We start from the raw sequence: 25,808 nt of genomic DNA, 5'->3' as shown, positions 1-25,808 counted from the left end.
GATGGATATGGAAAGAGAGAGACAGGCAGAGATATAGAAACGGTGTGATTGAGAGAGGAAAAAATGAGAAAGGAAGAATGAAGAGAGATTTAGGGTGAGAGAGAGAGAGCGAAGAACGAGTAAGACAGAGAGGCAGAGGGAGAGAAAGTGGAACCAAAATGTCCTTTAAGCACACCTGGCTCCCTGCGCTCAGCCTCCATCTCCTCCACTGTTTGATTAAATAGTACTTTCCCCCCATCCTCCTTATCTGGGCTGTCGCTGCATGAACGAGCTATCTGCTGTGTGACTGGCAGACTACTGCCTGCTGCCTGTGATAGCATTCCACTTTGGTTAGGTAAATAGGAACTTAACTGAACTGAGACAATTTAAACAGTCTAAATGTAAGGAGATTAAAACTGGCCAAACAGTGGCTGAGCACAGGGATGCATCGCTGGGGTTTAAACACCGCTGCAGGAACGGAAGATGCACATGCCGGACTGTGCACATACGGACCACAAAGTCAAACAGGACGACACCAGCAAGCATCAAGTATATACAAAACAACTCAAATCCAGAGAGATGCTCGGAAAGAGACACAGAGAGGAGAGAGAGAGAGTGAAAGAGAGAGAGAGAGAGAGAGAGAGAGAGAGGACAGAAAGAAGCAGCCTTTAGTTGTTTTTGATGCCTTGACGCCCTCTGACCTACAAAATCACTGCCTGTGCTTGCCAAATAATATAACACACACACACACACACACACACACACACACACACACGCACAAACAAAGGGCATGAAGCAGGCAAGCAGGATGGACCTGGGGACAAGTTTCCGCCTGGACGCCCTCATACCCCAGCCAGCTCGGCTCCACTCTGCCCAGAGGCCCTTCCAGACCGGCCAGTGGAGTGAGCGACCCTCCCTGACTCTAACACTGTGTGGCAGCGGGACCTAGAGACAGATGTTCCCTGCCACTGGCATGGTGCTGAAGAGGAGACGGTACTCCATGTGCATGTATGTGTGTATGAGAAAGAAGGGAGAGGGAAAGCAAGAGAGAGGGAGACAGATAGAGAAACTGAATGCTTGAATGGCAATGTCGGGAGGAGGGAGGAGGAGCAGGGGGGTGTGGGGGGTGGGGGGGTGGTAAAAGAAGGAGAAATAAATCAAGTCAAAGCAATTTGTGGCAATGGCTGCTGCAGTGTCATTAGGAATCCTGTCACGCAGCTCCTCTGAGCAGTCAGCAGACGCAGGTTGACAGCGGGCCAAAGAGGAATTTTAATTCCCCCCCCCATCCCCCCTCACAGCCCCCGCCTCAGCCCCATTTCCTAACTACCGGCCCACACTGCTAATAGTAGCCTCCAAACCCAAACTCATCCCTATTCGCACTCCCGACATTAAAACCACTTCCAATACTGAGTCAGACGCTGCAAAAATATTAATCTTAACAAGTCATAGAATCTCATATTTACTCTTGACATCTTATTTTCACAAGTGAAAAATCCAGCCAGTGGGGTGAGATAGTTCCACTAGTTTCCAACGCAGTTTCTGCATCAATAAGTGTCAAATATATTGAATAAGGCAGATCACTCCACTACAATAACTGAATAAATTTCTTGAAACTTTGATTTGGATTGGAAGCAAGTGAAATTATCCAATTATCACCCAACTGGCAGATTTAACTTTTTTTTTTTTATAATAAAATCAAAATGCTGAGACTCAGTACTAGATTAAATGAGTTACTAAAATGGATATTTTTGCTGTGTATTCCTCACTCAGATCAACTTATCTATATGGGAATACAGCAGAAATCAAACTTCCTTCCTTGGATACTCTTACACTGTTATATAGCATCAATCTGTGATATTCAATACATTTCAGGAGTTAGTTAGTGATGTAATAATGTTGTATGTTGTGTTGTAATTTACCTTTTTGTTGTATCCACTTTCCCTCAACTTGTGTTCCATTCAGCTGTGGGTTGTTTATATATCTGTGTTGGTGGAGAGAGCGATAGCGATAGTAAGAGTAAGATAGTAAGAGAACTCAAATTGCAACATGTCTTGTATTGCATTCTGGTCTGTTGAGGCTTCTGTCGGTGGAGAAATTGGTCTGCATTTCTCCCTGTATGATTGTTGAACATCGGTGCAAAATGGTGAGTCTAGAAAGAAGCCCTGACGACCAAACCTGACGTTTAACATTGATGTCACGCCATCTACGTGACATCAATGCCGAGTTATCTGTGGGAATAACAAACAACAAAATAGACCCAGAAATGGGTACAGTGCCAAAAGCTGTTTTTAAAATTAATATTAAAGTGTTTTAAGGTGGATTTTCCCTTTAAAGCCACATCTAATATGACATTGCTTGTGATCTCTTCTATCCATAGACACCCAGTACTTCAACTGCATTTAACCAAATGACACAATGTACAATTTTGTCAGTTTAAATAAATTTGGTTCCATGTTACAAACTGCAAGCTTGTACATCTTCTTGCAAAAATTGTGCACAAGCAATGTTAAAAATGTGCGTAACCACAGAGGAACTACAAAAACAGACCGTTGTTGAAGAAAGAAGTGAGGTGGGAAATCTTCACAGAGGGTTTCAGCTGGACATAAAACTGGCCTCCTGCCATCAGCACTGGACATTCCAGTTTTTTGGGTGTTGAAGCTCCATCTGAACTCTGTTTCATTTTAGATGCTGAAACTGTATTTGTAATTACACTGAACTTTAAATTTAGAATAGAGAAACATTAGATCTAACGGTTACAGTGACATAAACTACTCAAAACATATTTTAAGGGAAAAAATGGACAGTAATGGATTACTATAGTTGTAGGTCAGTGGTTCTCAACGTGGGGTCCGCGGACCACCAGGGGTCCTTGAGGGGGTTCCAGGGGGTCCACAGAAAATTGATGAATTATTAAACTTCACCATTATTTAATTTACAAGAAGTTAACACAATTAGAGAATGTAGGAGAATGACTGTTTTGGTCATAGTTTGACTGTTATCTCTCTAACTACAATAAAGATAGTCGTGGAATTCTGGACAAAATCATATCTAACAATAAAAATATTCTCAGATTTGGGTCCGAGAGACAAAATCTCATCAATTAGAGGTCCTGGATATGAAAAAGGTTGAGAATCACTGTTGTAGGTGATGATAGAAATGCTGTTAGAATTACAGTCTGTAAATTGGAATACATTGTTATTTTATATTCTGTAGATGTTGAAGGCAAAGTAATCCAAACCAAATGACTGAAACTGATGACATTACATGACTGAGCTGGAATAATTCAATAGATTACATTACTGGTTGCATTTTTAAACAGGCAATCAGAAACTTCAAACTTGTCGACAACCCTTGACAGATATTTCAGAGCCAGAACTCCTCACTGCATAGTTGGCAGTTTTACAAAGTTCCCAATCTTCATTTTTATCAGTCATATGATTGACTCTCCTCTTATAGCCGGAGACTAAGATACAGTATAGATGTGGATCTGCGTCTAATACAGAACCATCAGATCGAAATCAGTTTTACGACAAGATAAGCAGCACAAATACAAATAGGCACAGTGTGTCCGGCGCAGTGGGTTAGAGAGGAGAGGAGATGGTGGTAATAACCCTGGCTGAGCAGAGAAGGGCAGAACAATGCTGCACATTTCTCTCTCAGCTGCCACTTTAATGAGCAGACAAAATGGCCACCGTTGAATAATTAATATGCGGGTCCATTAACAAGGCATTAGAATGCATTTTATCTCTTATTGATTTTTTCCTGCCTTTTCTTTTTTTTTTCTTTCCTGAAAACTTTTACTCCATCCGTAGACCACTCTGGGTCCGGCGCTGGCGGGAGTGAAATATGGCTGCTGCTGTTTAAATGTCAGCTTTGTAATTACACATAGAGGCACGAGCCGGGCAATCCCACGGCCCGGGGGCCTCTGATTTATGGTCAGGCACTGATGACAACAGCACCGCGCGGACACATACAGACACAATGCATACACACACACACCCCTCCTCCACAACAACAACACACACATGCACATGCGCATACACACACACACAGACTTATTCCTAATTGATACCAGGGATGTAGTGGAACTCAGTTTTTATTTACGGAATAGTGTTTATCCACCCTTTTTTAGGCTGATGTAAATCTTTATGACTTCATATTCATAGTAAACATCATACTAAGTACTATCAAAATGGGGTTTTTTTTAAGGAAAAAAGTATAAATTAGCACTTTAACTCTGGCGAAGACCAGTTCTTGGGCAATATGCATCGCTGTTTTTAATATGTAGCCACTATAATAAAGGCTTTTTACATTTTTGAGTGCTGTGGTTTTTCTTTGGGGAATTCATGCCTTTACTTCCTCACACATACTTTATGTGACTGGCAAGGAATATGCCTAGTATATTTTTTAGGTATTATACCTGCCAACCACAGAGCAGCTGTTTCTGCTGTCCTCTACTACCTCAGATCCAAGAAGTGCTCCTTTCTTATTATTTTTTCAAGTATAAAAATATGTTTTATTCCCTTAAAATACCCAACCCTCATGTTGTTTACCCATCCCTGTTATTTACCATCACATCATTGATTGAGAAACTGATGGAGAGCTTTTCCCAATGTCCATGTCGTTTGTATGATGTGTAACCTTGCCTGAAGACCTGTCTTATTCCTCTACCTCCCCCCCCCCCCCCGTACATTTTTTGCTCAGCAGCCTAACACAGTCCTGTGGCATGCGGGACACCCTGGTTCAATATACCCTCCCCTACGCACACCGCCCATCAGTCAGATTCTAGGCGCAGATACCTGCTGGGAAAACCAATCTATATCTGGACGGATGGAGGAGGAGAGGCGAGGCCAGATCAATGTACAGATATTGATACACGCAGCCATGCAAGGAGACTACACTCCTTCTGAACTCATTCTCTCTCTCACTGAAAAGATTAGGAATCTAGATTAACTGCTGAGTAAGGTGTGTTTGTGTGTGTGTGTGCGCGCGTGTGTGTGTAGATGACAAAGAGATACTGTACCACGCTGAGAGATACAACAGATAGATCAGAGAGAGAGAGAGAGAGAGAGGGAAAGGGGAGGTAGTGGAGATAGGTAGGGGAGACAGAGATTACCACCACAGAGCTCAGTAATGGTGTGAAGTGAGCACGTCAATAATAAATACCTCCCATTACACCACAGTGGACTGCTGCAGCAGCCTGTACAGCAGGGCACCTGCTGACTCCCTGATCTACCTCAAATTACACTGATGCTCTCACACTGGGCTTCTGTGGAATACAGCACATTGACTGTAGCATTGACTGTAGCACACACACACACACACACACACACGCACGCACAGAGATACACAGACAGACAGACACACTTAAATAGCCACACACATACATACCTACACATGCATACGTCTATAAACACATATACACACACAGGGCTGCAGTGCTGAATTAATTTTCTGGGATAGTTTCAGAGGTTGAGGCTTCATCCCGTTTGACTAATCTCCATTGGGATCTGGATTTTTTAAACATGGGCTGTCCTGCCAGGCTGCCGTACCCTCCCTCCCTCTCCTCCCCTCCCCTCCCCTCCCCTCCCTCCTCTCTTCAGAGGGACGAGGCCTGACATCCAGGTGTTTTATAGTATTTGTGGCTCTGATCATCCATCAAGCCGATCGATCACTCTCCCAGCAGCTTTTATTAATGATCTTGTCAGCCGGCCCGCTCTCGGGTGCAGCCGCTTGTCCAGAATGATAGATCATTAGCTAGTCTGCCTGCTATTTATTCTCTCATGACCTTGTCTCTCCCCATTGTTGAGTGGGCCGAGTTATGAGAGCTAGAACATGATAATTCAATATTGATCCACATTTTCCCCCCCCCCGTTTTCCAAAAAGTTTTTTAGCTGTTTTCAACTGTAGACACACTGAATTCAGTTTGTCACTACTCATTTCAGCATCGCGTCTATGGTTTATATCCCATCTAGTCCAGGATCTTTTAGGCTGTGAATATCGCAGTTTTAGACCAGTGAATACATTCTTATTATTTTTATCATTTATATACATTATTATCTAAACAATGCATAAACAGCTGCAAATATCATATAATGGTTTATTTTTGTCCTACTCCAGAAAATGTAGTCGATGTAGATGTCTACTAAACTTTCACTTTTAAACCCTGTGTAGCCTCATTTTAGCCTAGACATCTAGAACCATTTAGACGTCTTTTAAACCAATCAATATAAAATTGCTCAGTGGGAAATGCTGCGGTGTACTGTCCAGAATACATTGACCAGTCATCACTTCTATTTAAAGAACATGGTGTGGAGCATCAAAGAGACAAACACAATTAACAGAGACACAGATAGCAGCGAGAGAGGGGGAAAGATAGGAAGAGAAAGAGAGATGAAAGAAAGAGCGTGACAGAAAGAGAGAAAAAGGGCAACAGAGAGAAAGAGAGGGAAAAATAGAAATAAAGGGGAGAAAGAGTCAGCAGGAGTTTAATAGGAACCAAGCCTAAGGCTGAGCCAGCGAGGTATAACTGGCTTTAGAATAAACATGAGCTCCATGTAAACAACAACCCGCCTCTACAAGCATCAGCTACACACACATACACACAAGCCTAGTGGGGCTCTGGGCTCATTGATGTGTGTTTGTGTGTGTGTGTACTCAGGGTGTCCCTAGGGCCGAAGAGCCTAGCCTGTCATCCTCCCGTCATCCCTCTCTCCACTCAGTTTCATCCATAAAGCCTGTCATGTTGATCAACTAGCCACAGGCCCATATCCTTTTGTGATTGTGAAAAGTGCAGCACATGTGAATGTTTGACTGTATATTTGTAAGGCAATTGTTTTTTTTTTCTTTTTCATTTTCTTTCTTTGTGTCTGTAATGTGTACAGTAAGCCAGCAGCGTAGAACTCCTGTTGAAGAAACTCTATATGCCATGAATTGACTGGCTATTGTTTTTCCTCTATCTCATTACTTCAAACAGTCTGACCTGTTTATTATGCAGTGAGAGTGTTCAAAGAGGAGAGGGAGGAACTTCTCTCTCCTCTAGAATCATTCATGATGGATGGCTTTCATGTGCGGAGGAGAATGGCGGGCTGCCTGAGACTTCTGCTGAAAATCGGAGAGAGATAGAGAGAGAGAGAGACTGAATTACAGCAGAGGAACATTTCAAAGAAACTTGCCTTTAGCCCAAGCCAAAATACAAGCCTTCAGAAGCCACAGGCACATATGTTTTGTTTTTACCTGTATTCATGTCGTTTGCTTTCCCGTTTGTTAGAAGCAGTTAATTGATTGCCCATAGGTATGAAAATGACAGTCTACAGTATCTTTGTCAGCCTTGCGATGGACTGGTGAACTGTCCATGGCATCCACCCAATGTATGCTGGGATAGGCTGCTAAAAAGAATTAAGCAGGTAGAGAAAATGAATAAATGATTGAATGAATTGGTATTCAATCGCTCAATGCAGAAAAAAAAGGAATATCTTTGAAATGTAATACTATTTCAATTCTTTGTCAGCTTGTGATGCCAGCTGTTCTTCCATACTGTCTCCAACTCTGTGTTTTACATGAACAGCGAAGTCGTGGCAAAGGAAATACATGACGTCATGAAGCTGAATAGTAAAAAAAAACAACATGACAATATTAGGTAAGCTCTCCCTTTGTTATCACTCTGTAACATCGCCCGTTTGTTAAAACCTTTGCCCTTCTACCCAAACTCTCTGTCTCTCTCAAACACATACACAGCCTCCCTGGTGTCCCCCATAACCCGCCCTCCAGGACCCTGGGGCCCAATAAGCAGCCATCTGCAGACAACCTCTTCCACCACGCTCCAGCAAACACAGGCAGGGAGGGAGTGTGTGTGAGAGAGAGAGAGAGACAGAGAGAGAGAATAGGAGAGGTGGAAGTAGTTCAAGGGCACGAGTACTCCATCAAGCTCGAGTCCTGGGAATATCCACCATCCTCCCCCTCCCCCTCGTGTGCACCAGGCAAGCACTGGAAGCCGTTCACTCTCTCGGTTACCCCCACACCCCACCCCACCCCACCCCACCCCCCACCCGAGTGGAGCGTTGACCCTGTATCACATCATCCTGCCAGGCCTCCTAACTAGCTCAGGTAGCCTCTCTCATCTCTTGACCACCTACTGGTTCCTGGGCCCCGGATCTCCTGTCTGCAGCTTCGCTTTTGACCCTCTGCCCCATAAAATGGCTCCGGCCTCAACATGGCAACCCCGGCCTTCCTGCCCCTGGCCCTGGCCAACTCCCAGCTCTGGTGTGGGTGGGTGGTTAGGTGGGGTGTTGTGGGTGGTGGGGGGTTGAAGCTGTCCTCTGGTGCTCCTGCAGCCCTGCCTGCTCATCCATCCTAGCCTGCCAGCCCACAGATCGATAGCTCTGCTCTCTTAATCAGGTCTCTGGTGACTGTGGGCGGAGGACTGTGTGTGTGTGTGTGTGTGTGTGTGGACAGACGGAGGTACTGGCTGGGGGTTGCACTTGTGTTTCTTTCCATCTTCCTTTCTCTAGCTGCTCATCATGACTGTTTATCTCAGCTGTATTTTAGCCTCCTCCTCTCTCTCTTCCCCTCCTCTTCTCCTCTCTAAATCCTTAGCATATCATTTGTTCAAAACATTCATTACGCTCACTCTTTCGCTCCCTTCTTCATTTCTCTCATCCCCCTCTGTTCTAACAACTTTCTCCAGCCAGTTCTCGTTAAGGCTCCAATCTCTCTCTGACAGTGCCACTTTATATTTTTCTCTTCTCCGTGCCATTCTTCCATCTCTTCGCACACACTGTCTGTCTACGCTGGCGGCGTGCCAGGGCTCATTCAGAAGGAGTCACACAGTCAAGTTGGTCCAAGTGCCACCACAATCTGTTTTGACTTGTAGAGAAGATAGAAGAGGCGAAGGATTGGGGAAACAGGGATGAAAAAGGATGAGAGGTGAGAAGAGCGAGCAGAGAGGGAGGGTTAGTCAGATGGAGTGTGGAGCATCCAGCTGTGGTGTTGTGCCTTGCTAGAGAACCCGCCTTCAGGCTCTCATCACACCTGTGTAACCACAGCTGCACAGACACACAGACACACACACACACACACAAACACAGAAAAAACAAGTAGTGTAACAACACCATGGTTCATAAAAAAGCACCAACCAAAAATAATAACTCCAAAATAATTTAAATTTTATTACATTAGAATAACATATCTGGTATTTCAAGTGCATCAATGTGAATTCATTTCTCAAGTGTATTCTCTCTAAGTACATTATCACCTATTCCACCACCTCAATGTCTTTCATTATATTTTGATGCTGGTGTAATTAAATGCAATTCTTGTCACACCACACCACTGCAATTTCTGTTTTTTTTCCCAATGAAATGAAAACGCTGTTCATACCGATAAAATATCTGAACACACCAATAACAATACTCAAACCTCTCTTTCCAGTAGGTACCACTATGTTACCATATCTATATTGGAACAGCCAAACATACAGTGTACAGTATATGCACAGTTCTGTTGGTGACAATGCATTGGCTGTGATGTGCTGGGATCTGACAGTCGGGACAGCTAATCTCCCACCACGGGAAGTGACGTAGAGCTGCGTTCCTCCAATTAGGAAACCGGTGCGGCGCCATCGACGGCGACAGAGTCCAGTCATGGGAAGAAGTGTCGCAGCAGGTCCTTCTTGTTGACCTTGCCCATCTGATTCCTAGGCATCTCCTCCACCAGCACCAGGCCTGTAGGGATGGTGTAGGGCGCCATGTGCTCCCTGCAAAAACAGCCCCGACAAACACAGACACTCTAATTCACTAGAGACTGTATAGTGCTACAAGGAGATACACGCAGACTCACAGGCATGCACAAGGACACGCACTCATACACATATGCGCATGTATGTACACACATGGACGGGGACATGCACACGCACACATGTGCAACAAAAAGCAGAAAACAATTGCGGAACAAAGGCTAGCCCTGTGGCAGAGTGGTAGAGATAAGGAAAGAAACGTCCTTCATAGACTCTGCAGCTCTCCTCCCTAATATCCCCAATTCGCCTTCCAGACACAGACTATTCCCTTCATACAAAACAATATAATCACTGTGAAATAAAAAAAACAAAAAAACAAAACAAATAATAAAAGCAAAAACAGAAGGCTGGGATAATTAAAAGTGTTTTATTTTTCCATTTTGAGTGCATGGTTGTTATGTCAAGTCTTGAAGCCTGGAGCTTTTTTATTATCTTCTAACCTAGTTTGTTTGTTTGTGTGCGTGTGTGTGTCTTCTTGTGTGCATGCTTGTGGTGAGAGTGAGCATAATGACTCATACTGCTGCCATCAAATACTCCTTTCAGCAGATGTTTTTTTTTTTTTTCCTGAGCATCTCTCTGTCTCCGTCTCTCTCCCTCTCTCTCTGACTCAATGAGTAAAGTGTGAGTGAGTGTGTATGTATACATATGCGTCTCTTTCTCTCTAATGGGGCTTGCTCATGTCACCAATTTCTCTGAGGCTGTATGTGTGTGTGTTTGTATGTGTGTGTTGTGTGTGTGTGTGTTCAAGGCAGTGTGGAACACAGAGGGTGTGATAGAGATTCAGACTGACAGCTGAAGCCAGGGCACTGAAGAGTGAGCATCCATCTACTTGTTTATGTCTCATTTCATCTCTCTCTCTCTCTCTCTCTCTCTCTCTCTCTCTCTCTCTCTCACTCCCCTTCACCCTGGCCCCAGCAGTGGGCTGTCCTGCTGCCTGTCCTGCTGCCTGTCCTCTGGCGGCACCCGTGGCTGAGAACTCTGTGTGTGTGTGTATGTGTGTGTGTGTATGTGTGTCAGCCTGGGTCACAGGCAGCAATGGTAATCCACCACAGCAGTAGGACCTAACACCCCTACACCATATGGAGCCCACGGCCCTGACACACACACACACACACACACACACACACACACACACACACACACACACACACACACACACACACACACACACACACACACACACACACACACACACACACACACACACACACACACACACACACACACACACACAAAATGCACAGGCACATAATTCTGAGACACGGTAGAAAGATGGTAGTGGGTGGTTGGAGGATAGTGTGGAGGACAGAAACAGATGGAGGGAAAGTGAAGAGAGAGGACAGGGTGGACGAATCACTGAGAAACCAAATTCTACAAAGAGTTCAAGTAAAAGGAGGGAAGGGGAGGAGTGTTTGTGCCTTCAGTCACTCCAAAGAGACGGACCGCATGTCATCGCCAACTGTCTAGACAAAATAAACTGCATTGACATTTAGAGAAATGAAAAATAAAAACAACAACAACTGTTAGCCCATAAGACAGAGCCTTCCATAACAATCATTTGTTCGCTTCCTGCACATCTTCCTCTTTTTCATCCCCTGTCTTTCCTTCAGCCCCCCTCATTAGTCCATCTCTGGCCTCTCTTTCTCTCACATCCCTCCCTATTGATCTGAGGGCTTCAGGGCCGGTCGCTGGGGATACGTGTGCTGAACTGTTTGGAGAGCTGCATAGTCTGCATTTATGAGTCTTCATTTATTTGCCACAGGATGAAAATGAGATGAGGAAACTTCTTCTTCTTAAATCAGTGTACTCAGATTTAACCAAGAGAGGGTCAGCACTATTTTGCAAAAATGGGATATGGTCTCATTTTTTGTGAAGCCAGGATGGCCAAGCAGTCGAGGGCTATTCAGGTCACAGTCTCCCATGGTGCTATGGATTGGAGTCTCACTTTAAACTGGAGGATCAGGGTTCAAGTCCCTACATTGGCAAAGATCTGCCCTGCTGAAGTGTCCTTGAGCAAAACACTGACTCCATCCCACCACCAGGGCTGCTGTTCTGTAGCTGAGCCTGTGCCCTGACTAGCATAAACAGAGCATCCCTATAAGGATCAATAAAGGGCAACACTTTATTTGGATAGTCCAATATTGTTACTCAACTAACTATCAGGTGACAAAAAGTAGGTAGGCAAAGGATCATTTGCCTATTTGCTGCATCTCTACTGACTGTCATCTTAACCCCATTTCTAACCCTAAACTGAAGATTAACCCTCAACCAGACACTGAACATCTATAGACTACTTTTCAAAGTATTGTGAGTATCACCTGGAACTCAGTAGACTTTTTAGTGACAGACTATAGTCACTTGGTACTAAGATGAGTATCAGCATTTAACCATCCAAATAAAGTGTGACCCAATAAAGTATCAAATTTATTATGAAACTGCAGCATAAATTTAACACGATAAACCCTTCCCTACTTATGACAGTCTTTACAGATGATGTAAGGATTTAGTCGGAACCCTGAAAGACTGCCAGTATCTCCAGAGATGAGATTATGTAAAGTCACAGTACCTTGCCCAGGTCTTCAACTCAGGTAAGGTCAAGCTCCGCCCCTTCTTCAGCTGCACCACCGCAGTGACTTTCTGACCCCATGTGGTGTCCCGGGCACCAATCACAGCCACATCTGAAAGGGTAAAATGTCACACCAACCGGACATTCAGCTAAAACATCTCAACTGTCCTAAAATTTTATTTTTCCTGTACAGCGCAGCCAGTTCTCACCCATGATGTCGGGATGGGCCAGTAGGTGGCGCTCCACCTCGAGTGCGCTGATCTTGTAGCCGCCACTCTTGATGATGTCAACACTGCTGCGGCCCAGGATCCAGTACACACCGTCCTTATAGACTGCTGTGTCTCCTACAAGACATGGGAGGGAAGGAGTGGACAGAGAGAGAGAGAGAGAGAGAGAGAGAGAGAGAGAGAGAGTGTGAGAGAGAGAGGCTCCAGGTCTTCAGTAGTGTGTAATTGGGAGTGCTTGTATCCACCTCTACAATATCTCCTGGATGTGGAGATAAAGATTGTGCCATGCTGAAGCGTCACTTAATTACGCACATACACACATACATGTACTCGATCACACACACACATACACACACACACACACACACTGTGTCACATAAATAACCACTTGACTGAGCCTCTCGTCTGAGATGGAGACTATATTTGACATAGCATCTCTAGGTACCAGTGACGTCACCTATAACACTGGCTGCAAGGGATGTACTTTCAGAAATGAGAGAATGGAGAGGACAAAGACTCTGACACTCTCCATAACATACACCCAACCACCCACCAACCCCCACACACACACAAACACATAGAAACACACACAGAAAGACACACACGCACTCAGACAGACACACAGACACTGAGAAGCTGTCACCTCACTTCACAACTAGACTAGAGTGAAGTTGGGTGAATATAAGTTGTGTGGGTGTGTGTTTGTGCAAGTATGTGTGTGTGTGTGTGTGTGTGTGATGGAGAAAGGTCAGTGGGAGTGCAGTGGATGGATGGGTGTTGGAGACGCCCCCCCTTCCCACACCCACACACAGACACCAGTAGGCGTCCAGGGGAGACAGGTGTGGGGGAGGCTGAGTACAGTATGTGGTGTGAGGGGCTCAGCTGGGCCTGGGGATGATGAGGAGAGGAAATGGGTCAGTATGGATGAGTGGAGAGAGACAGAGAGAGAGAGAAAAATGGACGACGGAGGGAAGGAGGAAGAGCAGAGGGAAGAAAAGAAGGTACAGGGAGAGGGAGAGGGAGGTGTCCTCTTGGATTATTATAGGTTGTGCGTCCACAGCTGGGACCGAGGGAGGAATGGGTCAGCGTAAGTGTGTGTGTGTGTGTGTGTGTGATGCTGCGATGAGGTTAAGCAGGTACTGAAGTGAAGGCAGAGGGTTGAAGATAGGTGGTGGACAAGTGGTCAGCGGGGGTGAGGGTGAGGGACGCATCCACGAGGTTAAAATGTGTGAGAGGGCAAAACAGCGAAGGAAGGACACAAGTCTACACCTGGAATATGGAACCAACAAAAGAAAATGACTGGCCCGACTTACCTGGAATCAACACCATGAGGCATTGTGGGAGAAATATTCTAGTTTGATGGTGGTCTGTTTGTACTGTCATTTTCCCTCTGTCTTCTACTCCATCATCTCATCTCATTTATCCCCCTGCATTCCTCTATCCATCTTGCCTTTTTGGCCACTCTTGCAGCCTCTCCTCTTTCCAACAGTAGCCAAACATACACTACCACCTTCCCAATTTTTTGTTTTTTTAAGCCCTCTCCTCGCCCTCCATATTTCCTCCCTGCCTCATTCCATCGCTTCTTACTCCCTCTCGCCACCTCTCTGGAGCATCTCTCATCGCATCTCCTGTTTCCCCCTCTCCACCTATCTTCCCGTCTCCTCTTCCCCTTGCCTCTGCGCCTCAGCATCAATAGAGGGCCCATCTGTTCCCATACATCACGCACTTCATTTCAGTTTATTAGCTGGGATAAATCATAAATATTTCATTATACATCACGGGCGGCTGTCGCCTGCACGCCGACAATTTATCACCGCTGCCCTCTCTGCCGGCTTGCCGCGGCGGCTATAAGCTTTCCAGTCTATTAAACAAGATTGATACAGTGTGTAAATTTAGATATTGGGAATTTCTTCACAGACCACTGCTCCGCACTGATAGGCTAGGGTAACGGGGGAGGAGAGGGGGGATGGAGGGAGAGAGGGAGAGCGGGTTGGGTGTTAACACCAGTAACAGGGTAGTTACAGTTTCCCCTCTTCGCCTCCGCTTTTGGGCGAGGGGAAAAGGAATAATTTGGTCACAGCCATGTAGCTCTGTTCTTATGTAAATGGATGTGGGAAAGAGAGCATGGTTTACGTGCACACTGATAAGCTGCTAGCGTGTCCTATGCGTGTGTGTGTGTGCGTGTAGACTCGTGACTGTGTGTATGCACGTGCTGAAATAGAAGAAAATGCCATGAAATTCAACCCCCTTTACTGCAAATGTTTAAGTAAAAAAGGAGGCAAACAGCATTAATGAGGCAATGTTTGACAGAAGGGTTGAAACGAAACATTCAGACAACATACTTCAATTGAGTTTGAAGTACTTATAGTGGACTCTTTGACCTTGTCTCTTTGAGGAGAAGGAAAATAACGAGGGATAGAACAGCATGTTTGGAGTGAGGCACGAGTGGGAATAGTGATTGGAGAACACAGACTGATAAAAGAGAGGAAAGGAGGGCGGGAGGAGATTGTTGGGAATTGTGTTACTAGGACACACACACATGCTTGTACACACACATACGCACACACATACATATATATATATATCTACACACACACGCACACACAAACACTACTTCAGGCATCAGAGGCTCTCTGCCATTATGTGTTATGGCGTCGGAGGCAGATATGGCCGAATGGCTTTCTTAATTAAAACGATAAGAAGCCTAATTGCACTGGGCTTTCATCTCATTCTGAGGCATTAAAGAAAGTGAAGGCACACAGTGTGGAAAAAAAAAGAAATAAAAACAGATCAGTAAAGACTTAAACTGAGGATGGAGGGCAGAGAAACTTCCAGAATGTCTTTCAGAAGACAAGAAAATGACAGTTGGCTTTGCAGAAAACTTCACCCTGTTAAAGCATAATTGAAATTCAGAAAATCAACCCAAAATTATTCTAAGCCATTTATTATCATTTAGTTGTTTGGTGTGTAAAAAATCACTATTGCACAGAAGTGTATTGTCAACAGTTATTCAAATTACAGGTAATGCAATTTTTCAGACTGATGCAAAATTCTCTCTCAGAATGATATTTCTACTGGAGTGTAATATTTTAAACACAATGCTGGTGACTGACCTCCATTCCTGCTCTCATTTTATTTAAATTATAGACGTCAGTTTTGATTGTCACTGCGCTTGACAGTTTCCATGTAAAAATGTGCATTACATTGAATGAATTGAAGGAGAAGAAAAAAACGACAGATTAGCAATATGCATGTTCTGCAGTGATAGACAGGTGACCAGCGTGTATTGTTGACCAGAGGTATTTGTGAAGGCAACTCAAAAGTAAAAACTGTAAAAACAAAATATATTATAAACCAGCAAGTCACCCTGCATACAGAATAATAAAGCCATACAATTTATCACTGTGACTGAGAGGTAATATGTAACAAACTTTTTAGAAGTTATCCTATTCCCCACACTGCTTTGCACCCAAAATCACAAAAGAAGAAAACATTGTCAACCATGTCAACTTCGTCTGCTTTGTAAAATGTTTGTGAATGGAATCCGAACATATAAATGGAATCTGACCATATAAAGTCTATTTATTACTTAGCTCCATAGACTATGTGTGATGTACTTAAGTTGGAGCTAAACTGAGGTTTTGATTGCGGATATTGACCACTGGCTGCTGGATCCGAATGGCTGCAGCAAGCTGTTGGCTCTTCGCCCATCAGACTAACTGTTTGCCTCTCTCCCTGAGAATCTACTCAACCACCTCTCAGGCCGGCGGGGATGAAGCCCCGGGGCTCGACAGCGCCGGCAGCACGCACGCTACCTCAGAAACTGTAATAGAACACTTGAGACGCACGAGATTCAAAGTAGCTATGGGGTATTTTTAAATTTGTATTCCAAATTGTGCTCCTACATTTCTTTCCTGTGCTCTTAATTTTTTCTGATTGGGAGCACACAAGGCGCTTTGGGAAAAATGTCACTGTAGAAGCCTCAACCGACGCACCTACTCAGCTTCACACACACACACACACACACACACACACTTTGGACACTTTGTTTCTTTGCTGAAGAAAAATAAGTACATGCACACAGGGTGAGGGCAGGAGGAGGTGTACGGAAGGAAAAGGGGGGAAGAAAAGGGCAGAGTGTGACATATGACAAAGGCCACAGCCAACGTCACAGAAACACTTCAGTCTGTCCGCCGCTGGCATCGCTGCTGGAGGTGTTGGCGAAGGAGAAAGACAACCAAAAAAGTATAAAAACATTTTTCATGGAGGTCACAGAAGTCGTTTGTTAGTCTGTCAGTCGCTTCTAGCCCCACAACAGATTTCTGCTGTCATTGCAATAGACTGGAATAAATATTGTATGAATGTATGTAGATGAACGTGATTTGTATATATGTAGTTCATAAAGGGCCTGATTCAGACCTTGACTTCAGCACAGCGCGGTTGATTTTACTCCGCCAACCCTGGAGTTACGCCTGGGGATACGCAGCCTCCTTCAATACACGCACTTTAACTGATGAATATGCAAATCAAGGCATGTCCATGTTCACATTATGATACCTGCATTCTGCCTTTGACTTCAGTCCATTTGTGCACTCCTTTCCTTAGGCAACTGTAACCCTGCAATATGTCTGGCACTCCCATCTCCATCATGATGAAACAAGAAATCTGCATACTAAAAAAAATGCCAAATCCATAAAATAACTCATTAAAATTAACTGTTGAGTCACAAAACCTTAAGTGAAATGAATCAGACTGTGCATAATTGGGATGGTATTTAAAGCAATTTGACAACTCTCCACAACCAAGCAAAGAACATGTATCCTTCCTTTTATGCCATGTATTTATTAGACTTTGCACCAATATAAGTTAAGTGATTCTGATTCTGATGAAGGAAATGCTTTTCGTCGGTGAGAACGTACTGTGGGACAACTGGAGTCACAATCTCTCAGCAGAACTTACACTGCTACACTGCAGCTTGGAGCCGAGAGCCATCTATCACACTAACAACACCCTATTTCTGACTGAGGAGCGGAGGGCCTTATCTGCACAAAGATGAACAAGGTCTGAATGGGAGTCATGCCTCTTTTCAGACTGACTGTAAACACTTAGCATATATGAATATTAATGTTCCACATTAAAGCCCCGACGCCTAGATGGAAGAGTTAATGAGGATAAATAACAGACAGCCAAGCACTGAAATCTCAGCTCTGACATTATTTATCATCCTTAACTTTTGTCACAGCTCCTTTTTTAGTAATTAATATCGTACAAGAAAGCACTTTGCACTTGGATGAGTGATCTAATTTGTTTAATATAATGCAATTAAAGGAGCCTGAATTGCTTTATGTTAATGTTACTGATTATATTCCTTGGTGGGCTGCCTTTCCACCAGCAGATAACAAGCTGAACTTGAGGATTGATGTCTGTCTCAGATCCGCCGTGTTCGTCAAGCCGACTACTTGACTGCCGTTTACATGCTGCTGTTCTCCACCGTGTCACACAAATCTGATAGGGACTCAACCGACGCACACCGACTCCAAACAACAGCCGTCGATTGTCAACTGATTTCAAAACTGATTTCAAAACTTGGATCTACTAATACGACTGTGTTCCTTGGCAGGAGCATGTTTTTCTGAAACAACCCTCAAATAGAGTTCAATAATCATGATATTCCTGTGATATTCTTATTCGATTATCTAGATCAACAGTTCGCGCTTGATTTGATAACATGAACAGGTTTCCCACAGCTAGAAACGAGAGGCGAGAGTAGAGGTGATCCATCAAGAATGGGAGACTGACTTTGGGGACTCTGCGGCTCTTACTCTGAGCGATTAGGATAAAGGTACATTTTCTAGTATTTACCTGGAAGCGCTTTAACAAAATGAAGCTCACTTGGGTGCAAAAACTAAAAATAGTCAGTCTCCAACTGTCATTGCAGCAGCTCCAGGTCTCTTTGTCTCTTGATAAAATCACATAATAGAAAACTGAAATGACTAAATTCATAGTAATGCCACATTTACATTCTGTTTTATGGTAAATATGGTAGTTTTATTTTAAATTGTTTCAGTTACATTATTATTAGTTGTTTATGCTTTACTTTGGTATCTACATTCTCCAATTTTCCACCTTATGTACATGAACACAATTTGTACACAGTCTTGCTGCTACACTGCCGTTTCTTGAGGGGGGAAAAGTAACATTATCAAATCCTATTCAAAGGCATGAGATTGTAGTATTATACATTGACTGATACCTTGGGGTCTGACAATCATCACTGATTTTTAAGCTGATGAAGCTGTGTGAATTAGGTGAGAATAGAAGAAAATTTGGCAGGGGAAGCGGGGAAGGCAAAGCAACGACTGTTGTGATTTCCACTGCTGACTGAGCTCATCTCACATGCATGCTATTTTAGGAGATGCTATAAGGTAAAAGCACTGGAATGAAAAAAAGTCTTGTCTCAAGTGTGTGTTGCTGCTGCAACAATTGAATTAAGACGAGACAGTTAAAATAATGAAGTATCTGTCTGTCTGTCTATCTACTTTTAAAATCCCAACACTCCTTTGCTTTCAACCAGAACAGAAGAAAAATGAATGAATGAATGAATGAATGAATGAATGAATGAATTAGCAAACAAATAAAAAGCTTTGTGGAAAAACACAGGTCTTTCCTAGGAAAATGAACAGAGGACAAAGTGATACAGCAGCTTGTAAGAGTTTGTTGAAATTCCCTGCATTTTAGCGGCTTGGATGAAGCAGCGTTAAACTAGAATTACCTGTAGCCGGTATTAATAAAGCCGGGACTGCCGCGTGTCGACACCTTGTAAACGTTGTAAACGTTATAGGAAGGGATGTCTGGTCTGAGCAAAGTGCTGGGAGGGCTGGGCGGTGCTGAGACCCCGCAGGAGACTCTGACATTGGGGTTAGGAGGACACATTGTGACCGGAGGTGAAATCTGACATTGAGGGACTCAGGGAGGGATGGAGGGGAGGAGAGTGGGAGAGGGAGAGGAGAGCACAGCTGGGAGCAAAAGAGCAATGCACAAATGACTGGTGATGTCTCTGTGGGATATAAGCCACACTTCTGTCTGTCTGCGGAGAATTTAGCCTGCAGACCTGAAGCTCACCTTTACATCTGGGGTTATGTGTCTCTCGGTCTTGCGTATACACACACACATACACACACACACGCGTGCGCACGCGCACATGCACACACACACACGCACATATGTTATTCTCTTGTGTGTTTTCATACTTGAGCTTTGTTAATTTAAACTCTGGAAGTATGACAGCAGCTAACAATTATTTTCATTATCGATTAATATACTGATTATTTTTTTTCAATTAATCGATTAATTATTTATTATTATTAAACCTTTATTCAGACAGGTAATCTAATTGAGACACGGGGTCTCATTCCCAAGAGAGACCTTAGTCTATAAAATGGCAGAAAAAATTACAAATGCCCATCATAAGTTACTAGAGCCCAAAGTGATTCTTAAAATTGCTTACTTAGTCTGAACAGCAGCCAAAAAAAACCCAAAGTATTCATTTAATAATTGTATGAAACGAAAAATATTAGCATTTGTGAAGCTGTAACCAGCAAATGTTTGGTATTTTTACTAGATACATGCCTAAAACGATTAATCGATTATCAAGATTATAATCGATTAATTTTCTGTCGATCGACTAATCGATTAATTGACTAATCGTTCCAGCACTATTTGGGAGAATGACATTTCTGCAACACTGAAACAAACTTAAGTCGCTTGCAACAACGGTTGTTCAAAATATAAACCATACAGGCAGATGCACCCTAAAGTACTTTGTGCAGCGTAAATGCGGAAATCTCAAAACTTTAACATAATCAGAAGAATGTGTTGCTACATTTGTTGCTCATTCTGGCTCTTTGGTCGACCACTCAGTCATCTGACATATGGATAAATGAGATTCTATGGGAATGAGCCATAATAATATATGGAATTGAGGTTAAAACGGCAAAGATTTAGCGCTGGTTAACATTCCTGCTACGAAGCCTGAGCATGTCCAAGTTAACATTCTTCCAGTTATCCAGCCTCCGGTTCCTCCTCCTGGCCTGGCCCAGCGTAGCTCTGTTACTGGAGATCAGGCTGGGCTAATGGCCAGTCCCCAAGCACTGCTTACTCCACACTGCCTGCTACAACCAAGCCTCCATTATTCACCACTGCACAACACCATTTGGAAAATTGCTAATGCCTATGCCTCTCTCCCTTCCCACTAGTGCTTATTTATTTATATATTCATACATTTATTTATGGTTAATTTCAGTGCATAATTCTGGGAGGAGTAGTGGTCTGTCCTGGGTAGTGGGCACCAGCTGAACCCAATTCTATTCCTCCCCCCTTCTCAATGTGGCTCTGGCTCGTTTCTCACTTCCACTGCCCTGAACTCACCGTCTTTACATGTGTGCATCACCTCCAACAACAAAGGGCCTTGCAGTCTTGTTTACTTCAGCTGAGCTCATAGTTTTGGATGGCAGAAAGACTGTACAGTAGAGAGCACAAAAAGAAGGCAAAAAAGCGAGGAGGGATCAATGTGCTCAGAGATGTTTGTGAAGATGAGTGGAGAGAGAGAAGTCAGGAGAGGGTGACAGCTTCCCTATAGAGCTGCCAGTCATGCTACACAGCACTCGCTGGCGCTGGAGAAGACACCTCTGGCCGACAGAGAACTTATTGATCTAAACTCTCACACTCCTTCTCTGCTTCTTTCGCTCACCTTTTCTTTAGCCTTTTCTCTTTTGCCTCTCCCTCCCTCTTTGCCTGTCAGTCTCCCTCTATTATCTTTCTTTCCTCTCAAACTTCATCCTCCATTGTGTCTCTACCATATAGTACTAACAGAATGGTTTTCAAGACATCTTTAACATTTTCTTGCAACTCAAACAGATTCTACCGGCTCAACCAACATGAGTTATGAATATAGTATCCTGAATTGTTTTATTCCATCTACCTTAAGATATATAGGCTAAAAGGGTATGCCAACATAACAGCCAGTAGCATTATACACAATCAGAAATGTGCAATGTTAAGGGCCATTACATAATCTATTACTTTTATCAACCTCTATCGGCCATGGCATTGCAATTATATCAGTAGGTCTCTGGCAGAGCTTACAGTGGCCTGTAAGTGACACAAATAATAGTCACATATTCACAGCAGAGACAAGTAAACTAGCTAATTAGAGTAGAGATCCATGTGAAACATCTAGTGAAGAGGCAATAATGCAATGCAAAATAATGTAATAATAATACTGCTTTGTCATTTGTTTTTTAGCTTGAGAATGAAATGTCTTCCGACGGCAGTCGCTTGCTCATAGCACTGTCAGAGTTTTTGCTCCAAAACAGAATACGGGCCAGAAAGTGAGTTTTGAAAGCATCAATTAACAATCCTATCAACCCCTCACAAATATATTATGGTCATTTTGTGCTCTGGGACACCTTTAAAATCATCCAATGCACCCAAAAGGATGTGGGAGTTTGGTCAGATCCCTGAAAAACAGCGCAGCGCTGCGCACCTTCTGTCTTTTTCCTCCCAGACCTGGAGGTCAAATCCTGGAGGATGTAGAAAAGGTGCGATACAGAAAGCTCCAGGGGAAGGTGACAAGAGATCAGACAAGAGTTAGCAAGTCAGAGATGGAGTGCTAGGACAAGAGAGAGTGTTAGAGAGAAAGGTAGAGTGTGAAAGAGGGAGCAGGTGCAAGGGTAAAAAGGGTATGAGTGTGAGAGGGGAAATAGGAAGCTAAGGAGAGGGTAAGTACAAAGTGGGCCTACATCTAACACTTCACCCCCCACACATTCACACCAATGGGGTAGAGTGCAAGAGTCACACGTGGTTTGTGTGTTTGGACATGTGCAACTTATGTGCGATTTAGTGTCCACATGAGCATGTGCCTATCTGTGAAATCTATATGTCTCACTACGCACGCACATGTGTGTGTTTGTTGTGTGTGTGAGTCGGGGAGCACAGGCAGGTGGGTGGGCAAGAAAGGTGTTTGACAGCTTCCTATAGGGCAGTGTGTGTATGAGTGTGTATGTGTGAGTGTGTTTGGTTGTGTGTGTGTGTGACCGGCTGTGTCTGTGGCTCGGGGACTGGTCTGTGGGGAGCTGATTGCGCGGGCTCTCATTATGTGGCCAGTGGCTGTAATGGAGTGTGACAGCAGCGTGCTGCGCTCGGGAACTCTGTCCTTCCAGCCTGCAAAGCCAATTAAACACACTCTGCCCTGCTCTCCCACTGCCTCACTCTCCATCAGGTCTCTCCATCCTCGCTGCCCCCCCCCCACACACACACACCCAAAACACCCCCCACCCACCCATCCCGACCCACTCCACCCCCAGAATCCCTTTCCCTTGCCTTTGTAGCTACCTCTTTCTGACCCCTCCACCAGATCTCAGAGCAACAATACTTCGAGCTCTTTCCCCCTCGCCACTCTTTCGCTTCTGGCTCTTATTTCCTGTCTTCTCTACATGACAACTCAAAGCCCCACCGCTTCCCTCCCATCTCCCCCACTCCCATATCCCCCCCTCACCTCCTCATGCCTGTCTTCCAGTGGTTCGGTAGTAAAGCGGGTTGCTCCTTGGGGGGGCAGAGAGAAGTGCCGGGCTGTAGGGAGAGAGCGTCTGATGACAGCTCCCCTCTGTGCTACCACACACACACACACACACACACACACACGCACACACACGAGAGAGAGAGAGAGAGAGAGAGAGAGAGAGAGAGAGAGAGAAAGAGAGAGAGAGAGAAAGCTAGGCTTGGCTCCTCAAGACCCAGAGCAGTCACAACCACTTAGGGAGGAAAAATGCCCTGCAGCACCAAAAACACACATACTCCATTTATCACTCCCTCATAGTTCCCCAAAACGCGCGCACACACACACACACACTCACACTCACACACACACACACACACACACACACACACACACACACACACACACACACACACACACACACACACACACACACACACACACAGAGACTTTGTCAGCCTCCTAGACTGGACCCCTGCTTTTAAAGTGTTTAAATTCAAGCCCCGAAACTGCAGATGGTGGGACAGAGGCAAATCTTCTGACAGCAGCTCCTCCTCTGATTCCCTCTGACAGTACAACTCATGTAGATGCAATTAGCGAGAGAGTGTGCAATCTACTCACTCTGAGGGAATGAGTGTGTGTGTGTGTGTGTGCATGTATGAGAGGGTGAGTTACTGAGTGAGAAAGAACGAGGGAGAGAGAGAAGAGAGAGAGAAGGAGAGGGATGGAGGGAGCGGTACCTGTTTTGAACCAGCCGTCAGCAGTGAAAGACTCCCTGGTCTCCTGAGGTTTGTTCCAGTACTCCTTAAAGACAGATAGACCTCGAACCATGAGCTCCCCCTCCTTACCCTCCAGACCTGGGCGTACCTACAGGATATTCAGAGAGAGGGGGAGAGAGACAGAGACAGAGAGAGAGAGAGAGAGAGAGAGAGAGAGAGAGAGAGGGAGAGAGAGAGAGAGGGAGAGAGGCAGATGCATCAAGGTTGAAATGTACCTTCACTGTCTTGAAGATCAAGTAAGTGTGTGTGTGTGTGTGTGTGTGTGTGTGTGTGCTCAGCTATTTGAGTGCAGTTTTAATTAGGGATGAGAACGATTAAATGACCAGTCAGTTAATTGCTGGGTGATTTACTAGGCGACAACAGCAATACTAGCCTTGTTAAAATGAATCTAACCTGCATGCAGAGTTGTGAAATGAAAAAGCTGTATTTCTATGGCTCATGCATATAAAAAAACATTGTAAACTCTCATATTTCATGTTTATTAAACTTCTTGGGGAAAATAATCAAGTCATCATCCTTCGTCTGGGCTGTACTAGGGGGTTGTATGTTTAAAATTCAAAATGAACTACATTAGTTTTTGAAATCTTTCAATTTTTAGACTACTTGATTACACAACTTTATATCAATCATCTTTGAACTTAGTAAAAATGAACCTCCCTAGTTTGAATCTTCATTCAGTGGTTACCTGAGTCTCTCGGTGGTTTCCCTCTACAATAGTCGTGCTGGTTGTGTTGGTCATGACAATGCGAACCTCCACACCGGGAAGAGGCATCCCTACCGCACCTGTCAATACATCAACACACACACAAGCACAAGCCAATGAGTAAAAAAAACGGAATACAAAGACTATTTTAAGCAGGAGGGGAGGAGGGAGGTGTTTCTTCCGGTGTGATTTAGGTCCACTCAGCGCCTGGGAGGAGTTTAGTTAAACACTTACACATACAAACAGCAATCTGAGTAATCCTTGTCAACCTTTGGTACTGGGACCGTCCTCTTCCAGGTTGACATTACCCCCATCTGCAGGGCACAACTGGTCACTAAATGGTTTGCTGAGCTTGTAAAACACTGTATACCAAATGCCATTCATCTCAGTCACCACATCTCAGTCCAGCTGGACACTTGGAGGAAATTGTGGAGTAATGCCTGACACAGCGTTTTTCCCCCCAACATCAAGAAAACTCCAAACGGCGGAATTGTTTGTGGATACTGGTGTTACATCCCTCCAATTGAGGCCTTGACACTAGAGCACAGACACCAGGCCTGAAAAAATGTCTTGAGGTGGCAAATCACCCTATCAAGACGAGTATGTTGGTTTTCTTTTTTTTTTTTTTTTTTTTGTTACGTGCAGCATCTACGACACCAAATCAACCCAAAAAATCACAAGACCAACCTTCCCCCAACACACAGTTCCAGCTATACTGCCATACACTTACATAACAGTCCCTACAAGAATAGAAATATGTTATTTAGCACAGTAAATGTTATTTTGCAGGCAAAGAACTACCTGTGCTATTCTGTCCTTATTTGTCTGTGAGGAATTGCACCATTTTAAGTCACAGGAAAAACTGCATGATTGCTGATTATTGTTGAGTGCTTGAAAAAAAATGCAAAAATGTAAAAAAAAATTGAAGGAGAAGTGTCAAAAATGCAGGGAGTAGTCATAACTTCAAGCTGTTGCAATGTTTAAGTGGAACTATTAATTAGTAATTGTAAAATGGAAAATTCCTGTAGGTACTGACATTGCCTGCGTTCCTCTTCCTTGTGTGTGTGTGTGTGTATGTGTGTGTGTGTGTGTGTGTGTGACCTCCTGAGTAAGTAATTATAGAGAGGAGTGCACAGGGGACAGAAAGGTCTCAGTGGTCTATCTGTGTGTGTGTGTGTGTGTTAGTGTGTGTGTGTGTGTGCGTGT

The 25,808-nt window shown here is 44.1% G+C and overlaps 1 protein-coding gene across 1 annotated transcript in view; it reads right to left on the bottom strand.

The window, feature by feature from the left end:
• Window positions 1-9,126: 9,126 nt before the first annotated feature.
• The window catches only part of acsf3 (acyl-CoA synthetase family member 3), a 32,633-nt gene continuing 15,951 nt past the window's right edge, over window positions 9,127-25,808 (bottom strand). The window contains exons 6-10 of the mRNA XM_071513328.1: window positions 24,585-24,682; window positions 23,861-23,987; window positions 12,548-12,682; window positions 12,339-12,450; window positions 9,127-9,733 (exon numbers count right to left, since the gene is read on the bottom strand). Coding sequence (XP_071369429.1) covers window positions 9,619-9,733; window positions 12,339-12,450; window positions 12,548-12,682; window positions 23,861-23,987; window positions 24,585-24,682 — 587 coding nt within the window. The 3' untranslated portion in view covers window positions 9,127-9,618. The remainder of the gene's footprint in view (window positions 9,734-12,338; window positions 12,451-12,547; window positions 12,683-23,860; window positions 23,988-24,584; window positions 24,683-25,808) is intronic.

This window comes from Centroberyx affinis, unplaced genomic scaffold (genome assembly GCF_046629955.1).
Source record: "Centroberyx affinis isolate AG114_WGS23_722 - 3 ecotype Tasmania unplaced genomic scaffold, CSIRO-AGI_Caff_v1 ptg006998l_1, whole genome shotgun sequence".
NCBI lineage: Eukaryota > Metazoa > Chordata > Actinopteri > Beryciformes > Berycidae > Centroberyx > Centroberyx affinis.
This window is presented reverse-complemented; position numbering and strand designations above follow the sequence as displayed.